At 34.6% G+C, this 19272-nt stretch overlaps 1 protein-coding gene across 1 annotated transcript; it reads right to left on the bottom strand.

The window, feature by feature from the left end:
• Positions 1-1523: 1523 nt before the first annotated feature.
• On the bottom strand, positions 1524-14405 carry Amtn (amelotin). The gene is made up of 8 exons (XM_047566028.1): positions 14352-14405; positions 10925-11005; positions 9880-9945; positions 8884-8973; positions 6307-6342; positions 4790-4816; positions 2599-2872; positions 1524-1534 (listed from the first exon to the last, which is right to left on the bottom strand). The coding sequence occupies exons 1-8, from the start codon at positions 14403-14405 to the stop codon at positions 1524-1526; spliced, it is 639 nt and encodes a 212-aa protein (XP_047421984.1).
• Positions 14406-19272: the final 4867 nt, after the last annotated feature.

Raw genomic sequence — 19272 nt, forward strand, 5'->3', positions numbered from 1 at the left:
AGATATAGGTTTCTTTTAAGGTGGAGAAAAAGTGACTATGAAGGAAGAGGAGGAAAAGGAGTACAAGTTTTCAGGAAGATATTTCTTAGGAAAGTACATATATGGGAGTTGAGAATGAAGACTGTATCCTTAAAACTTTCAGCCTGAAGCCCTTGGAAAGTCTTGATTCCCCTATGAGCAGCATACCCCAGTTGGAAGACACTTGGTTTGGGTGATCTAGATGGGAATCACACATCTAACCAAATAAGTAAAGTATGTTCCTACTGTCATGGAGATATGAATATAAGAGTTTAGGGAGGAAATTGTGGAACTGGAAGTACAGATAGCCTCAACTGGTTTGAAGGATATTAGAAATAAAATGAATTTCTATGGTAGTTTGGAGCTTGCAAAACATCTACATGTGTTATCTATTTTGATCATATTAACCTTATGAAATATCTATGAAAGGGACTTTTGCCTGCATTTTACAGATAAGAAAAATGTCTCCGAATTTTTTTGATAGGAAGTTATTCTTCTAGGAAGTTTTCCATGACACTTTTAAGTAGTAGCACTAATGGCAAAATATTTGCAGAAGACTGAATCCTAATTTACTCTCATTTGGCCATGAAAAACTTGGTAATTCATATATACATTATTCAGATTCTACAAGTCTGAAACCCCATGGATAATATATCTTTAACATCAGTAAAACTTTACCTGAAAAACTTGCTGTGGAATATATTTCATGGGTATATATTTAAGTTGTTCCATGCTGATGGGGCCAAATACATGTAGTGAGAAATGTAATTAACCTGATCCAATCTCTTCCATTTTGGGGGCTCTGCTATAGTTTATTGACCTCACTCATTCCCTTCCAGTCTGGATGATCTGCAATGGTCTGGGTTATATTTAAAGCAGATCTACCTATTAGGTGGATGAAGCAAGAGTATCACATTGGTCTGTTTTAGTGATTACTTTTGTCAATGGCATTTCCCACTCAGATATATCAAAAGCAGGCATTAAATGCCATGATCACTAGCTTTAACAATATTGAAAATTAAATTTGTGTCTCTTTTGTGAGAGTGAATCCTGAGGTAGTTGTGAGGAGACTAGAATTTGTCCTTACATTGTTGAGTGTCCTCTCTTTTGACAGAAGTGCTGCCTACTCCAAAGAAAGTCCCAGACATAGAATGTCACATAAGTGTCCTGAGGTAGTACAGCTTCTGAAGACATCCAACTATCTTCTGTCGTCAAAGAAGAAAAGAATAAGTTTCGAAATATATTTTAATGGATATACCATTCAGATTTGAAGTGGTATAAGATAATATTTCAAAGACAAATAAATCCATTTATTCTTTTTCAGAAGGAATGTATTCTCTATATTTAATATATTTTATGAAATGCCAAGGAAGTTTTCAGGTAAACTGAGAATTTCTTCAGAGACCCTCCACTGTGTCTCAATCTATTCCATAATATGATCGATGAAAAAGATTCACATATTTCACCAAATTTGAGGATGCTCAGTTGAAAAACTTTGAAACAGCTTAATGAATTCCTGGAAGAAAACAAAATACTTCTTAAATGTAGATGAAAGCATATGGAATTTAGACATTTTTATTTGAGATCAAATTTCTCTTCCAAAAATTTGAGTGTCAGATTCAAGTCACTCTTAGGTTATCTAAGGATATTTGGTACTCTGGATATCCCCACATATTAAACACTTCTTTGCTAGTTGGTGCTAGAAAAACTTATTTTTGCAATATTTCCCAACTCTTATCTGAGGGGAATGCAGCTAGATTTATCTACTGCACTAATTCTGGTCTATTACCAATGGCTGCTTACAATAGTGCATTAGGAAGTTCTGAGTCTCATTCCCACCAGTGAGTTGAAAAGCAATCATTATGAACTAAAGTGTGTGTGGTATGGGCTTCTGTGTGTGTGTCTGTGCATGTGAGGGAGTTTGGGGGAAGGCAAGAAAAAAAGGAGTACAGTCTTCTTCCAAATATTTATGGCTCTAACCTAACATGGGAAATATAGTATGTCAGTATAGCATGTATAGTATTACATGCCTTATTTTAGAGTTAATACCATAGTGTTGGTGACCCAGTAAAAATATTCCGTCACATTGCCTGAACCAGTTGTGAGTGACTAAAGAAGGTTTGCAGATTTTATTAAGATCTGTATTCATCCAGCAGCTAGGGAGGCTGAGGCAGGAGGATCACAAGTTCAAAGTCAACCTAAGCAATTTAATGAGGCCCTAAGCAACATAGCAAGACTGTCTCTCTCTCTCTTTTTTTTTTTTTTTTTTGGCATGCTGGGGATTGAACCCAGGGTCTTGTGCTTGCAAGGCAAGCACTCTACCAACTGAGCCGTATCTCCAGCCCTGCAAGACCCTAGCTCAAAATAAAAAATTGAAAAGAAGGGATGGGGATGTGGCTCAGTGGTTAAGCACCCCTGGGTTCAATTTCTGGTACCAACAAAACAAAACAAAACAAAACAAAACAAAACAAAACAAAACAAAACAAAATCTGCATTTGTCAAAAAAGACAAAGAACTCGTCTCCCATTCTGTAAACGACTTTCATGGCCTGAGGACATTTTCCAAAATGGGAGAACTTACTGTTTGGTGATTCTGTGGTGGTTTCCTCGGTAGTTTGTGTGCCCCTTCTGATGCCTGCAGGGGTAGTCACTCCGAACTCATCATCATCTGTGGCACTAGGAGTTGGAAAGTGGCCTGCAGGGGTGCCCTGGTTGGCAGGATTTACTCCCGTTTGTCCTGCAGGAAGGACCCCATCCTGGGCGTCTGGATTAGTTCCTGCCTGATTGGTGGGCTGGATGGCTCCAGGAAACAAGGGATGGATGAGAAGGCCTGTGAAGATTTGTGGGGCCAGTGGCTAGAATGAGGAAAAGAAACAGAAAACAAAGTCAAAAGGAACATATTTTATGACTGGTCAACCAGTCTTTCTCTTTGGAGGGCAGCAAGTTGGGGGTAGGAAGGACAGGCAAAGTCAGAGGAAAAAACAAAGATTTGGCATTCCTCCGAAGAGAGCCAAGCCTGATGCTGGTTTCATTATTGGGATTCTTTGTGCTCTATTTTCCTCAGAAAGGGAAACCAGAATCAAACCAGTCATGGGAAGAGGAAAAAAACACATGCTTTGTTATTATCAGGTGGATCTGGAGGTAATACTAAGGAAGAAAATTCATACAGTACTAATGGGTTATAACTCTGTCATTGACTAAAAAATAATCTTTCTTTTGCCAATTAAAGTTTTTTTTTTTTTTAAAGTAATTTAGGAAACTAAAAAGAAATGGAAAAATCAATTCAGGTAGGTTCACCAGACATCATCTTCATCCTTTTAAGTTTCTTTCAATGTATTTTTCAGAGGCACTAGAATATTCAATCAGAAATATTTGTCTTGGAAATTTAGCTGCTAGGGTGTTTTTTGAGGTTACTGAAGAAACTCCTCTCTTGAGGTTTTCCACTGTTAAAAGAGATTCTGATTGAGTGAGTCTCTGGCAGGACTCAGCTATCTTCATCTTAAACTGATTCTCAAAGTCATCGGAGTTGGTGGGCCAAGATTGAAGTTTGGGAAACACTGTCTTAGATTTAATAGCTACTGAAATCAGAATTAGACTTATACCAGATGAGACAGGAGTCGAGTGCACTAGAAAAGCTTTTAAATTGAGAATTATGACAATCACAGTTTCGAAATAAGAAAAGTAGGTGATGACCATCTTTAAAAAAATAAAATGGAATAGATTATAAGTTACCATGGTACATTCCATAGACTAAGGGGAATTTTGTGTGTATGGGTGCGTGTGTTTTGAATGGCATAAAAACACAAGTTTGTACCTATGAGTTGAACCAAAAATGTTTGAAAACCACTAGAATACTAGATAGAAAAGTGGCTTTGGATTTGTACCTAGTCTTTTTTCTTCTTTTGTTATCTTTTAGACTGAAATTACTTAAGCTCTCTGAGCCTCAGTTTCTTTTATTTGTACAGCTGTGCCCAAGGTCATGACTTTGTAGTTTGGTGAGAGTTAAAAGGCCATGTATGCAAGAGATCCACTTAAGTGGTTGCCATGTAGATGGTCCAGTAGCTGGTAGATGTGGATGTACATGTATCAGTGTTGGAAAATAAGACTCTAGTCCCTTTACTTGATTATCATTTATGGAAAAAACAATAAATCTCTACCTTTTTCATAATAGAAAAACTATTTAAAAACTGTGTTCTCAGATATTGCCTAACTTTCTTACATCTGTTGTCATGTTTAGATATCATATTAATTTAAACCATTTTTTAAAAATATGACTTTTGGATATTAGTGTGTATTTGTGTTATTAAGAACACCATTTATGTCTAGGCCTCCTGTTATTCATGTGTATAGGAAAAAGTTTATCACTATCAGATGCTAGAAAATAATTTCTTCTCATGGAAGTATAGAATACAACAAATAAATGTCAATATTTACATTATTCTACATCTGCATTCATTTCAATAGTTTGTAATTAAAGATTTCAATAAATATAGAGTTAAAAATGTGTAATGGGTCTCTGAATTAGAACTGAGTCCAATAGCAACGTGTGGGAGACCAGTGCTCAATGATCATAATGGAAAAGTAGCTGCAAGATGACAAAATCCTCAGCTAGAGAAAGAATAATTCAAAGATGTATAAAAATGTTCAGTTTGCTATACGCCAGATTTAGGGTTTGTGGTCCAAAGAGTATATGAGAGAATAGAAAACATTGTGGTAGAAGTCAAAATAATTTGAAATGATAGTGATTTAAACAAAAAAAAATTTTTTTTTACCAATTCCTCTGAGCTTAGGATAGTACCCTAAAAACAAAATTTTAAACAAAAGATATTAGACAAAATTTAATATACTCAAGGCAATATATATATACATATATAACATAACTTAAAAACTCAAAATACTTTTAAATATCACAGAGATATTTTTTGTTTTCAACAATATATTAAACTGTCTTTGTGATCTGTATCATAAAACTGACATGAGCATATGATATGGGACTGCTAAGATTTATTATTTGAATAATGTGAGATCATCTGAATTTTAAAAATTACATATTTTTCATAAGTAATAGATGCACATTGGAGGAAACTTGGAAGTTACAGAAAACATTAGAGAAAAAAATACTCTCACTGTTCAGAGTTTAAGATATTTTTTCCAGATGTCTTACATATTGTCTTTTTATATGATAGAGATTATATAATTTATACAGTTTTCTGTCTTGTCTTTTCTTTCAGCATTCCATAATTATCACTTAACTGTATTATTAACAAATTTTAATACATGTAATTCTAAATGGCACATGGTATTTGCTCTTATGTTGCACAGTTTAACCTTTTTTTTTTGTAGGGGGTCTTAAATTTAAGGTATGTCCAGTATTTTCTCAATGACAAATAGTATTCTGATGAATATATTATACATAAACCTTTGCTATATTTCAAGTTATTTTCTTGGGATATGATCCTACATATGGGATTAAGTGTTGCTAGGAATTTTATATTTGACTCTGTTTTTAAAAGTAAAAAGCTGTCATCTGATTCTGATATTGCTATTGGCTCTTGGTAATTTTACCAGTAATCTCAAGAATTATTTTCATGAAAGTAAAAAGGAAGATGAGAAAGAAAGCGAAAAAATTTAAGTACATAGAATTAAAAAATTAAATTTGAGATAAAAAAATAAATCCCCCTAAGTCACAAATGATAAGATTAATCCCATTTAACTTATATGTTTTTTAAGAGTTTGGTTTAAAGAATTGACTAGTTACCCCATCTGATATATCAGCTACTATCAGTGCAACTACAACTTAGTAATTGTTAGTATTTCTGCTTACTCATCTTTAAATTGGACATAAAAATAATGCTTACAAGAGGTTGTTTTATTTTTATTTTGGGGGATAAGTTTTTGTTTTGGGGGGTGGGAGTTGAACCCAGGGGAGCTCTACCACTGCATAACATCCCCAGCCCTTTTTATTTTTTATTTTGAGACAATGTCTTCCTCAGCCAGGTTGGTCTGGAACTTGGGATTTTCCTGCCTCAGTCTCCCAAGTCACTGGAAATAGAGGTGTATGATCTTGTGCTTGGCTAAGAGGTTGTTTTAAATATTAAATGAAATAATACATGCAAAGTACTTTTCAGAACAGTTTTTGGCATGTAATTGCTCAGTAAATGTTAGCTCTTATTATTAGTGGCCATACAGTAAAAAGTAAATTAGAAACTTGGTGACTGGTGAATTGGAAAAGAATTACATATTTCATACCAAGGTGATTTAAAATCAAAATCATACTAAAATAATTTACCTGGGCTCCAAGTTGTGCTACAATAATTGGTAACATCTGAAAAAAAAAGGAACAATTCACTAAAAATGTATATTTAAAAATAAGTTCTGGCAGATGGTATAAATCTTGAGATTTCCTTAAAAAGATATATTTATTTAACCAATACTGGTTACCAAGTATCATCATAGATACAGAATCTTAAGAGCTAGATGAGAATCGGAACTCATGCAAAGTGTAAAAATAAGATCAGAACAAAATTGTTTGGGAATACATCTAAAGCAATACATTTAGAAGGTAGAAGTACACTGGATGATGCTATGGTTCGAATAAATGTCCCCCAAAGAGTTCTAGAGTGTACTCTTGATCAGGTTGGCCTTTCTTTGATAATTGGAGCTGCCAACATTTATAGGCTTTGTGGCAGAGAAAGTAAGGAAGGATTGGAGAGACTGGACCTACCCAGGAGATCAGGTATGGAGACCCTTGTTGTAGCAGTCAGAGAAATTAAAGAATCTTGTCAGGATATTGGTAAGTGTCACACATAAGGAGTCTGAGTTCTGAGCCCTTCCTATTAATGAATGTACTCTCTTAACCACTGTATACCGTCTCCCACTTCCTTGCAATATTTGATATTAGTCAGGGCCAACCCTTGAAATTATGGGACTCCAAGGATGGTGACAAAGAGTAAACATTACTGATTCAATGCTTTAATGAGGTGACAGTTTTCTCTGGTTAGCCAAATAGATCAGTAACCAAATCAAGAGTTCCCAGGTCAGAATTGTTTTTAAACCTCAAAGTACTTTGTGGAGTTTATATAAAGTGTTTGGCACATTAAATCTGCTCAAGAAATTACAGCTATGATTACTATTGTTATCTTAAATAATAATAAGGGAGATAGCCCTCATTTGATCATCACACTGCATAGATGTATCAATTTATTACAGTGTGCCCCATAAATGTATTCAACTAAAATAAAAAACAATGAAGATAAAGAAACACTGAATACAATGGAGGATAAAAAAGTAAAAGTCATTATTTGAAAGTGTGAACTGAGGAAAAAAAAAGAGAGAATGGGGATCAATTTCCATTCCTACATGCAGGGGAGTGCGCAATGGCAAACTCTATACTGAATATTTCGTAACATTTACACAGCCCACTAATGCCTTGACTGAAGTGGGTATGTACTCTCTGGGGAGTAAGTTGTCCTAAGTCTGTCTTCAAGGTTAGAGCAGGGTAACAACTGAGGCTGAACTTGGGTAGTCAGAACATGGATTATACCAGGATAATGTATTAAAAAGGTTCACATTTTATTTGTGTGTCTCTTGAGTCTTTTTCAGAGGGTGAATTTTTTTTACCAAGATTTTATTATCAAGATATTTTATGTGTCTTCAGACCCATAAATTCTGTTCCTAAGAATTGGTCCAAAGAAAACACTCATTGATGTATCATAGACCTAGTTACAAGAATGTTCTCTGTAGCATTGTTCACAGAAGCAAAAAGTTTGGAAAAACCTCCATGTTTTCACAGTATGGAATTTGGTATACAATGGCATATGAAGCAGTCATTAAAAATAAAGTTATAAGTAAATATTTCAAGGCATGAAAATTATTCAACATGTATTTAGTAGATCAGGTTACAGAACATTAGATAGAACAAGAATATATTTTCTTTTAAAAAAGTACATATGCATGTTAAATAAGAATTGGAAGGACACATCCTATATAGCATTTGATTTTGGATGAATTTTATTACTTATTTTTGCTAGGATGTATTTTTAAATTTTTTATAATTAACATATTACTTATATAATAAACAATAAATATTTCCACAAAAAATTATACTATCCAGTGGGGATTGTGGGGCTGAGTCACTTGCTGGGAAGCATAAATTGTCCAAAAACAACAGTCTAGCCACAAGACAATTGTTATATATTTTTTTCCTGGAGCTCATTAGGTTGTTCAGAGGTTTCAAGAAGTTAGAATTTTGTCTTTGTATAATGTTAAAGGCAAATGCTTCTAAAGAGGGCGATATTTTAAGTACATTTTTATCTTAGTGTGAGTGGGTTTCCCAGAATTTGTTTCTGATAGAAAATGATGGTGGGAGGTGAGAATATAGTAACTAGAAAGTCCTAGGAGACTTTTGAGGTGGCATGAAAAAAAAAAAAAAAAAAAAAAAAAAAGAGCACCAAAACATTGGATTTACTGGAGATAAAACTTTACCCATCTCTTAGTTTTTCTTTGGGAAGATCTTGGTCATCTAGAAAGTCTTCAATAGAAAACAGAATAAGCTAGAAACAATCCTGGTGCTCTCAATTTGTCCTTATATTCTTCACTCTTCAATATTTCCCAACTCTTCATGGCTTTTTGTTACCCATTAACAATGTGTTCTAGGGAGGTTATTGGGCAGTATGCTCAGTTTTGGGGGTATGTTTTCAACAAGAACCAAATTACCACATACTATTCTATGTTTGGTAGAACATAACATCTGCATATTCTCTGTTCAATTTTTCAAGAAGCTTGAAACATTCTTTGAATTCTGTAAACTTTCATCCAAGAGAAAATGTTCTCTAATGTTAAATTCAAGTCCAGTTTTTGAACTTACTTGTGATTGCAGTTGCTGTTGTCCATTCAATGCCCCCAGGGTCAATGGCAGTGTTTGGGCACCAGGTGCCATTCCTATAGCAGGATTAAACTATGGAGCAATGAAGAAGATTTTTATTGTGTTTCTTTCAGTTTGAACATTTGGGAAACTAATATGTATTTACTAAATGTAAATATATATTTAAAAGGAGGATTTGCTATATAGATATGTAGTATTCTACTCTGTGTGTAATTAGACACAGGAATGAAATTCAAAGCCTTGTTTAGTCTGTCAGTGCACCCATAAGGTCTATTTTTAACTTTTTTCCATATTAAATTCTTCTTTGGCATTTAACTCCATCTCTTTGAGAATTATTTAGGTGATGTTTTCCTTCCTCTCCCCATCTAATTACAACATTAATTGCTCTTAGAATTTTTTTTCTGAAGAGATTAATTCCTTCATTGTTATCTCAATGAAAATTGAGAGTTTTGGAATAAAATATTTTGTCTGGAACATGAATTAATACTTTATTTAAATCTGAACGCTGGAAAAAATCCACATTAATCAGGAAATATTTTTCTTTTTTGAATAGATTACAGTCTACAGATATTCTATGAGAGGACTCAAGATCTTTCTATCCTTTTTAGTTTTCTCTTGTTGGAGTAATAATGGTGATCATAGTGTTTATGTGGGTGTCTAGCTATTCTAAGGGGGCATCCTATGGTGGAGGAATGGGGAGAGAATCTTGCAGAAGAGGTTAGAGAAATTAGAGAACTAAGACTTGAGTTAGATAAATTCCTTTGGAGACTCCTATTAAGAAAACTTTTTCAGGATGTATTGATTGTATCCAGTGCTTTGCTTTTCCTCTTACTCCTCTCTTCCAATTTATCTACAGTGAGTATGTGTATGTCACTTATGGAGGAACATTTCCAAATGTTCTTGTCTCTCCTTCATGCTGAACATCAGGTATTATATTTATTGAACAATTATTGAGTAATGATATAAAAGTGTACTTACCAGTTGCAGATCTGACCCCAGTGTGAGCAACTGTGTTAATGGTATTAGACTTAAGGAAGAGAAGACCTAGAGGGCATTGAAATTGGTGTATTAGACAAGAGATTATCTGTTTCTACTACTCTGTTAATGGTAGACATCCTCAAGTAAACTATACTCCTATCAGAGGTGGATTGCCAACAAAGTAAAAGAAGGCAAAGGTTCAGGGCCTCTCTCATTGTCTTCACTAGTCCTCATTGTCTTCTGGTCCTGGGAGGTGTCCTATGTTCAAGTTTATGGTGTTCATCAGCTGATTTATTCTATTTCTTCTTTATAAATATTCACATCAGTACCTCATTTTACATATTGAATTTTGTATTATTTTTCTTAAAGAGGGTCTTGAAATTGTATAAGCTTCAGGAAAAAGATTGACTACTAACTAAAGTGTTTTGTAATGTCTATTGACTAAAGAGAAAACTTTTGATTCCAGTAGTATCTGACTGAATTATTTCACAAAGTCTATATATAGGTCAGGCAGAGCCCTTTAGAGTGGCAGAAAAGTTGGAGGACTAGGGAACACAGTAACCAAGAGATCATGCAGTTTTCAAAAGTATTTAAATATGCTTTGAAGAAACAGATTTTATAGCAGCACATCAGTCAGCTCATCAATAAGAGTAAAACTTAAGAAAACCATGAAGAAATATGCTGTTACTTTTATAGATCACCTCCTAATCTCTGCCATCCTCATAAACACCACATAGGATGTCAGAGTATCCCAAGGGCATATTTGACCAAGCTTTGTAAATAGGTGTTGTTATTGCTTTTCAAAGTATACTAGATTCAGTTGCTAAACCAACTATTCAGACAAAAGGAAAAAGAATGAGGGCACTTTACTTTTTTTATTCACAAATTTAAAAAAAGTGACTTGGTTCTTTTTGTTGTTCTCTCCCAAAGTAAAAGCCTCTCTTTTGTTCATTCATAAGACTATATAAATCTTGATTTGAAATCCACCAGTCTTAACATGCTTCCTTTGCTGGTTTATAAATCTTCCCTATTGTAGGACTGTTACCTGATTTGACTGCTGTTGGTTTAGTTGTGTTGCCTGATCTGGAGCTGGTTTTGTTGCAGCAAGTCCCAAATTAAACTGCTTCTGTGAATACAAACATTTGATAAGTCACAAAGTGTTTTGAGGTTTTATATCCATTTATGTCCGCAAGGTAGCAGTTTGTCCCAAACAAAAATGTCTGTCTTTAAGCTTCCTGTATTTTGGAACAGTTTTAATTCCTGTAACATTTTGTGTTATGGCAGAGGTGGAAAAATGCCACATCAAAGAGGGTGGGGAGATCTGGGCTGTTCACTCAGTGGTACAGCATGCTTAGCCTGCACAAGGCAAGGCCCTGGGTTCAATCGCCAGAACTGCAAAAATACAAAAACCAAACCAAAATCAAAAAAATAATAGCAGTAGCAGCAGCAAGAACAACCAAAAAAAAAAAAAAAAAAGGTTGGGATATTTGAAAGGGGAAAAGGAAAGTGTGAGATTGTTCCTGGCTCTCATTTCTTTTCTGTAACTGCTTTCATCCTTTGTGGGATATGGAATATATATGCTGCACCTTAGTTCTGTGCATCTTTGCTTTTTCTCAGTGCTTGAGTTAAACTGCCATAAATTCTACTGTATTTTCATGAAGCTTCCCACTTTTGCCTTGTGCCTAACATGTTAATCCTGTAATGAAAATTTGTTTTCCCCCAGGCCAGGTTATTTTCCTAGTGTATTAAGAATTATGGACTTTTATGGGTGAAAATATCCTTACTACCCATATAATCTAGTTGCATGGTTTTATTTTATATATGAGAGAAGCCCAGGGTGACATGGTGAGTGGCAGAACCAGTATCAGGATCCCTATAGTGCTTACAGTCTCTCAAAACAATGGTCCTTCCCCTCAGGCTGACTTCAGACTGCCTTTGTCCTCCTTGTGACCAGCGGGCAGGGAGAATGGCCCCCTAACCCTGCATAGCCTTCTTTGGTTTACCCTGGAGCAGCCACTAACTCTTGATTTCACTTTGGACTTTTCCTCTTAATTGTAAGAGGAACAATTGGCACTACCTGTCCTTGTATGTCCTTTTCAGCATTAAGATCATGAAGGTGTACATTCTGCAAACAAAATTTTTCACCTGCTATAATCTGTCAAGTCAGGAACTGGAGTGATCCTTTGAAAACAATTGTTGAATCTTATTCTTCCTCTGACCAATGCCTGTGATAACTGCCAATTTCACTCAGAATAAAAACCGGACACTTTACAAGGGCTACAAGGTCCTCATGTTCTGGTGTCCTAGTGCCTCTCTGACCTTCTCTCCCAACTCATTTCCTCGTGCTCGCTCTGCTCTGGCCAGATAGGCTCTTTGGTGTTTCTGGGGTAGGTGCAGCCCACTCCTGTCCAGGATCTCACCTCCACCTCTTTTCTCCAATTGGAATACTCTTCCTCCGGAACTTACTCCCTCACTTGTTTCAAGTCTTTACTGGAATGCTCTTTCTTGTTGAGGCCTACCCTACCCTGACCACTGTCTTGAATACACAACCTGTTCCATTGCCAGTGTGCAGTGCCCTGTAGGCCTGCTTCATCTCACTCTGCTTCCTGGTTTTTCCACAGTGCTTACCACCTTTTAAAGGAATGTAATCTAGTTATTCAGATATTCACCATCTGTTTCCTTGCTAAAATGTAAATGTCACAAGGTTAGAAATGCTGTGTTTTATTTAATGATACACCCCAAACAGATAAATCAGTATTTGGCATACAGTAGGTACTTGACAAATAGTTGTTGAAAGAATTAAATCTTGGTTTCTTCTAGGGCATCCACTTCCTATGATTTTGATTCTTCCTCTTTCTTCTCTTTCTACTTGTAGTATTGTCATGTGTCACTTACCTTCGAACTTTTGTTTTCGTTTTTTGGAATTTCTGCAATCCAACAGTGCTGGGGACTCGAACCCTGGTCTGGAGCTTGAGAGGCAAGCACCCTACGTGATGGGCTATATTGCCAGCACTCCTTCGAACTTTTGATCTACTGAAAGTCATCACTAGGCTGTTGTAAGACTATGCATTTGCCAATGGGTTCATTTTGTGCACCTTTATAATGCAATACATTTTCATAAAATGGGATATACCCTGTCCATAGCTCATGATTTTTCATTTGAAAAGTATTGTTTCTATACCCAATAGACATTTCAGTGTCACCTCCCTATCTCCTACCCATTAACTATCTAGCTGATCTCACATTATTAGTCAACAGCAGTCTTCATTAGCCTGTACTCTATTCTTGAGTCTATTTTGTATGGGAGCTGTGCTCCTGCAAAGTTTTATTCATCTTAAATTTTTATGTATTTCATGGTAATTTAAACTTTATTTTAAAGACTTTATTTTGAATATGCTTTTAGTAAACTTATTTAGTGAAGTTAAATATCCGTTTTACAAAAAAAATTAACTTTCTATTTTACCTTGTTTTGGAGATTAAATTTGCACAGACAACTTCTTTCAAGAACATATAAATGTATAATGGAATGAAGTAAGAGGGAGGTTTGTCCATCATGTTTGTTCCATCTTTCCACAAGCTTACCCTGTTCATTTCCTTCACAATTATTTAAAATTTAATATTTCCTTTATACTATTACTTGATTGCTATCTGCAGTCCTTGTGAACACCATGAGGGATTATGTCTTTCTTTTCTTTCCTTCTCACCATTGTGTATTAAGCACATAGCACAATGACTGATCTATAGAGAGTTTTCAATAAATATTTGTTGATTGTATAGATGACTATGGATGTGTCAAGTGCAGTTGAGCCTCAACTGAGAATACTTTCTTTTATTCTGCTATTTCAAGGAAAAGTCCACTTAGAGACCCAACCACCCATATCTATGTCTGCAAAATAATGTAGAACAACTGGAATAACTGACTAGTCCTTTCTTTCAAAAGTCTGTTATACATGAACACAGTTTGTAATGCAATATTGTAATAGAAATGTTGACGATTCTATTATATACTTTTGGTATTATATGACTTGGTAGCCTTTTTAGAGTTCATGTAATCTAGATAGCTTTTGTTTTCAATTAGAAAAATCAGAAAATGTAGTTAATTGTTTTAGTCATGAGTAAATAACTAGTTGTCAGGAAAATCTTAATTTCTTTTTGGAACATAAAATAATTATCAACTTTGGATAGATAAAAGTGAAGGTATTCTCTGTCCCTCAATTCTACCCTATTGTTTTGCCCAGATAATAACTTCTTAAATGATAGATACATGAATTTTTTAAATGAAAATATATTGAAATATGCATGAATACCTTATTAGTTTATCATCTTTTGCCTTGGAAAATAAAAACAGTAAAGTAAAAAAAGTGGGTCACAAAATAGAGCAACTTTGATATAGATAAGGAAGAGAGAAAGATCTGCAACTAGAAATGATTCTGAGACTGGTGGGCACATAAAAGTAAACATATTGCACTTACTGGTAATGACTGAGTTGATCCTAGTAGACAAAACAGTAGAATCGTAGTCTTCATGTTTCAAATTGCTACCTATAAGAACAAAATAGTGTTACTCCTCCAATCTATTTTTTTTCTTTTGAGAGAAGATTATGCTTTAAAAAAAGAATGTTCTACTTGAATCATGGTCAATTAACATTACCTTTGTGTTCACCAGGCAAAAATGTAAGGTGAAATAGTGGAAATCCAAATCACTTCTCCAGTTTACTCTGGTGAAAAATTTTATCCTTTGATGACTTGAGTTTGTAGAAGGAATTTAAACTCAGCTCCAGGAGATTGGCAACTTGAGAGACCAATCAGGATTTAGCTGTCTGTGGAATCATTTGGTTTCTTTCATTTCCCAACATTTCATTAAATGGGTTATTAGTTACAGACATTATATTACCCAATGTCTACTATATGACTAGAGGGTATTTCAGGGAGACGTCCCTTATGTAATTAAAAAAAAGTGCAGACAAAAAAATTAAAATCCTTCTTTACCACCATCTCTTTCCCAAACTATTTCCCAAAGCTATTTGTTTTATCATTTAAGAATGAATATATAAATCAAAAACCAAAATATAGGTCCATCTGTACACTTAAAATATGAAGTCTATCTTGTATATTGTTCTATAACTTTATTTTGTTTACTTAAGAAATAGTTAACAAGCTTATATATCAATACACATAGATTAATTTCTTTTAATCATTACATTATATTACATAACATTTTCCTTTTGATGGACAGTTAATCCATTTCCATTATATTTTGCAATTATAAAAGTGTTACAATGAACATTCTCAAACAACATTTTTGTACCTGTGGGATTATTTCTGTAGGTGTTATTCCTACAATATTATAATAAAAGATATGTACATTTTGATTTGCAATAAACATAGCCATACTGCCTTCTAGAAATGTTGAATAGTTTGCTTTAATTCAAATGAGGAAAAAAAATACAATGACTTAAGTAAAAGACAAGGGATCCACTGTTTTTTTTGCAGAAATAACAGCTAAGTGCTACCCTAAGTTTCCAAGGCCCTGCCTTCATAGAGGCAGGTGGTGTCTGCTCAACAGTTTCTGAAAGCAAATCAGTAATGAATCTGTGTCATGAGAGTATTTCACATGGAATCCTATCTGAGGTTTGTATCCCCGCCCCCCCAGTACATTGTCTGTTAATAGGAAATTGAGAAGATAAAGCATTTTCCAAAGCTTTCCTCAAACTATGCAGTTCATGTACACAATCAACTTTGATTACTGTCAGATGTTGTAGAAACAGGGAAGGTGGTCTAGGAAGGGAAATACAAAGGCTAACGGTAATAACATCCATGGGAACTGTAGCAATAGGAGTAAGCACAAGTGTGAAGAAAATGATTAATTTGGTTGGGGACAGAAAGACAGGGATGGCTTAATTAAGAAGGCCACCCTTGAACTGGGTTTTGAAGAGTAAAAAGAAATTCATTAAGATTGCACATAGGACATCCAGGTAGATCAAGATTCTAGATATGGAGTGACATTATCCTTCCGGTCACTGGGACAAAATGAGGTGAGGGAAGCAGTGGAAGAAAAGGTTGGAGAAATGTCTAGTTTAACTAGTTAAAACTGTATTTTTTGTTTGTTTCTATTACTCATTTTAGCATTAAATTTAATACTATTCTATATGGCTTCTTCATTATTTCCCGAACTTTTCTCTTGAATTAAATGGAGAGTTCTTGAGGACTTGTCTTAAATTTATTTAGAGTCTTCCATATTTATAATATTGCAAAGCACAAGATGGTAACCACATGTTGATGAATAAGTGGTAAGAGTATATGCTACGATGAAGACAGAAAATTGAGTCAAGCAAGGACTTTGAGGAAGATTGTAATTATAAGAGTATACCTAAAAAGCAAACAAAATATGAAAGATTGCTCAATGCTTATTATTAGTCTATATGTTGCAGATGAAACCCTCAAAGAGATAATGTTTCATAGTCACTGATTTAATCAATATTAAGAAATCTGATAATACTAAGGGTTGGTGAATATGCAAGTCTAAGCATTATTATACTTTGGTGGAGGAGATGTAACTGTCTAATCACTTTGGGAAAAATTTTATTTTTTAATTTATTTTATTTTTACAGACTGCATTTTGATTCATTGTACACAATATGGGATACATCATTTCATTTCTATGGTTGTGCATGATGTGGATTCATACCATTCATGTAATCACACATGTGCATAGGGTAATGATGTCTGTCTCATTCCTCCATTTTTCATACCCTCCTCCCTCTCATTTCCCTCTATGTAACCTAAAGTTCCTCCATTCTTCTCTCACCCTACCACCCCACCCCCATTATGTATCATCATCCACTTATCAGGAAAAACATCCAGCCTTTGGTTTTTTTGAGAATGGCTTATTTCACTTAGCATGATATTCTCCAATTCCATTCATTTGCCTGCAAATGTCATAATATTATTTTTCTTTATGGCTGAATAATATTCCATTGTGTATATATACCCTAGTTTCTTTATCCATTCATCAACTGAAGGGTATCTAGGTTGGTTCCACAATCTAGCTATTGTGAATTGAGCTGCTATAAACATTGATGTGGCTGCATTACTGTAGTATGCTAATTTTAAGTCCTTTGGGTATAAACTGAGGAGTGGGATAAATGGGTCAAAAGGTGGGTCCATTCCAGATTTTATGAGGAATCTCCATACTGCTTTCCAGAGTTGTTGCATCAATTTGCAACTCCACCAGCAATGTAAAAGTGTGCCTTTTCCCCCACATCTGGGCTAACATCTATTATTTTTTGTGTTATTGTTAATAGCCATTCTAATTGGAGTAAGATGAAATCTTAGAATTGTTTTAATTTGCATTTCTCTAATTACTAGAGATGTTGAACACTTTTTCATATATTTATTAATCACCTGTATATCTTCTTATGTAAAGTGTCTGTCCAGTTCCTTGGCCCATTTATTGATTGGATTCTTAAAAATGATTAATGAGATGGAGAATAGCATGGTGGAGATTGATAGTGAGAGGCGCAATGGAATGTAAAAGCTGGAAAGGAAGCAACTTTATATTTAACTTTAATAGGTAAGTTAGTTTTTTGTCCCCCCCCTTAATTCAGTCAATTCACTTTTTAACCTGTCATTTAACATATCCACTTTATGTTCACTAGCATGATTTCAGTTCCTCAGGATAAAAATCCCTGCCTTGTGGAGCTTACATTTTGGTGTATATTTGGTGGTGGGCATTCAGCATTCAAGCAACCTCATTGTATGACATAGATCCCATGGCATTGGTTTTCTGTTTCTCTTGGGCTTTATTTTAAGTGAATGTACAGAGTGAGGGTCTTCCTTTAAAATTATTATTTCTTTTTGGTATGAGAAAAATTGAATATTATGCCACTGTTGTTTCTGGGCGTAAGTGTGGAGACCCATGTTCTATTACCAGTCTAAAGTATAATTCTAGTGAATAGCTCATTCAAATTGAATCATTGTTTGCAACTGTCTGGGTATCAGGTGATTCAGGGACCTCACAGTGAGTGTATTCACCTACCGTAGACATGCCTCCGACCCCAAGCTGAATGGGACATGCCCTCTCCAGGAAACTGAGCAGTCAGTGGGATTAGAACAAAATAACAAGCAAAATCAAGAAGGCTGAGTAATTTCTTAGACAAGAAATTTTAAGTCTGAAAGTAGATAACTTGCAACAACATAATTATGGAGTTGGGTGTCAAGAAATATGTTCTATAAAAGGGAAACATTTCTAAATCATTCTGAAACAAGACACATCAGCAAAAACCAGTGAGATAAATTTTGTTTTTGAAATTATTTAGGATATCAGGATTCATAACGTGTTTTATGAACCACAGGTGACATCTCTTAGCCCTTGGAGGCTCTGGCATTTTTAGAGTCTCCTTATTGGTTTTAGTTTTAAGTTTCTTTGGGTTATGAACCCTTTTGAAAGCTGATTGTATCTATGCACCATTTCTTTAGGAAAACGTGCATATGCCTATGAATATAATGTTTATCAGACAAGGGTGGAGATTTCATGATTCTCTGAGTGTGAAACTGTGAAGATCTGGGTTAAGAATGTCTGTTTTACGGAATCTTGGTGGAATTTTCTAGTGATCTGCGTGATTCATGAACTTTCTAGGATGTCTTAAGCCAGGAATTGCACTCTCTTCCCAACTTCACCATACTTAGTGGAATGAAGATTTGGAATTACCCAGGCTCATGACAATCTTTATGAATCCTAGTCAAAGAGGATCAGTTTAGCAATGAAAGGATAAGGCAGACTGGAAATTTTTCCTATCTCTTTTCACCACTTGAAACTCAACTTCACAAGGACACAAGAAACATGATTCCTATTAATTATAGCGATTGATTGAATAAATTTAGAAAAAATAATTGGAAATATCAGCCAGCATTTCCTGATCTATTTTGATTTAATGGTATCTATTAAATATACATTTAAGTTTTACTGGGACAGGTCCTGGCTTAGGTGCTAAGATACAAAAATGAATAAGACAAAAAACCCTAAACACACATGCACACATACACACACACACACACACACACACACACACACACAGAGAAGTTATTCAATAGGTACAAAAGTACAATTTGAGGAGGAATAAGTTCTGGTGTTTGTATTAAACAGGTGACTGTATTAAACAATAAAGTATATTTTAAAAAGCTAGAAGAGAGAATTTGAATGTTCCACTATAATGAAATGATCCATGTTTGTGATAATGGATACACCAATAACCTTGATTTGATCACTACACAATGTGTACACATATAGAAACACCATATTGTAGCCCATTCATTTGTACAATTATTATCAATATAAAACAAAATAAAAATAAATAAAGTGGAAAAAAAAGACAAAGTCTTTGTTGATATTCGT

This window comes from Sciurus carolinensis, chromosome 10, assembly GCF_902686445.1.
Source record: "Sciurus carolinensis chromosome 10, mSciCar1.2, whole genome shotgun sequence".
Taxonomy (NCBI): Eukaryota; Metazoa; Chordata; class Mammalia; order Rodentia; family Sciuridae; genus Sciurus; species Sciurus carolinensis.

What these genes read in the sequence shown, in the direction of transcription:
- Amtn (XM_047566028.1), bottom strand. Translation starts at nt 14,405, where the DNA reads ATGAAGACTACGATTCTACTGTTTTGTCTACTAGGATCAACTCAGTCA. An exon ending in ACCAACAGCAGTCAAATCAG is followed by an intron (nt 9,946 to 10,924) that starts GTAACAGTCCTA and finishes AATGCCCTCTAG; the next exon opens with GTCTTCTCTTCCTTAAGTCT. An exon ending in AACAGCAACTGCAATCACAA is followed by an intron (nt 6,343 to 8,883) that starts GTAAGTTCAAAA and finishes TTTTTTTTTCAG; the next exon opens with ATGTTACCAATTATTGTAGC.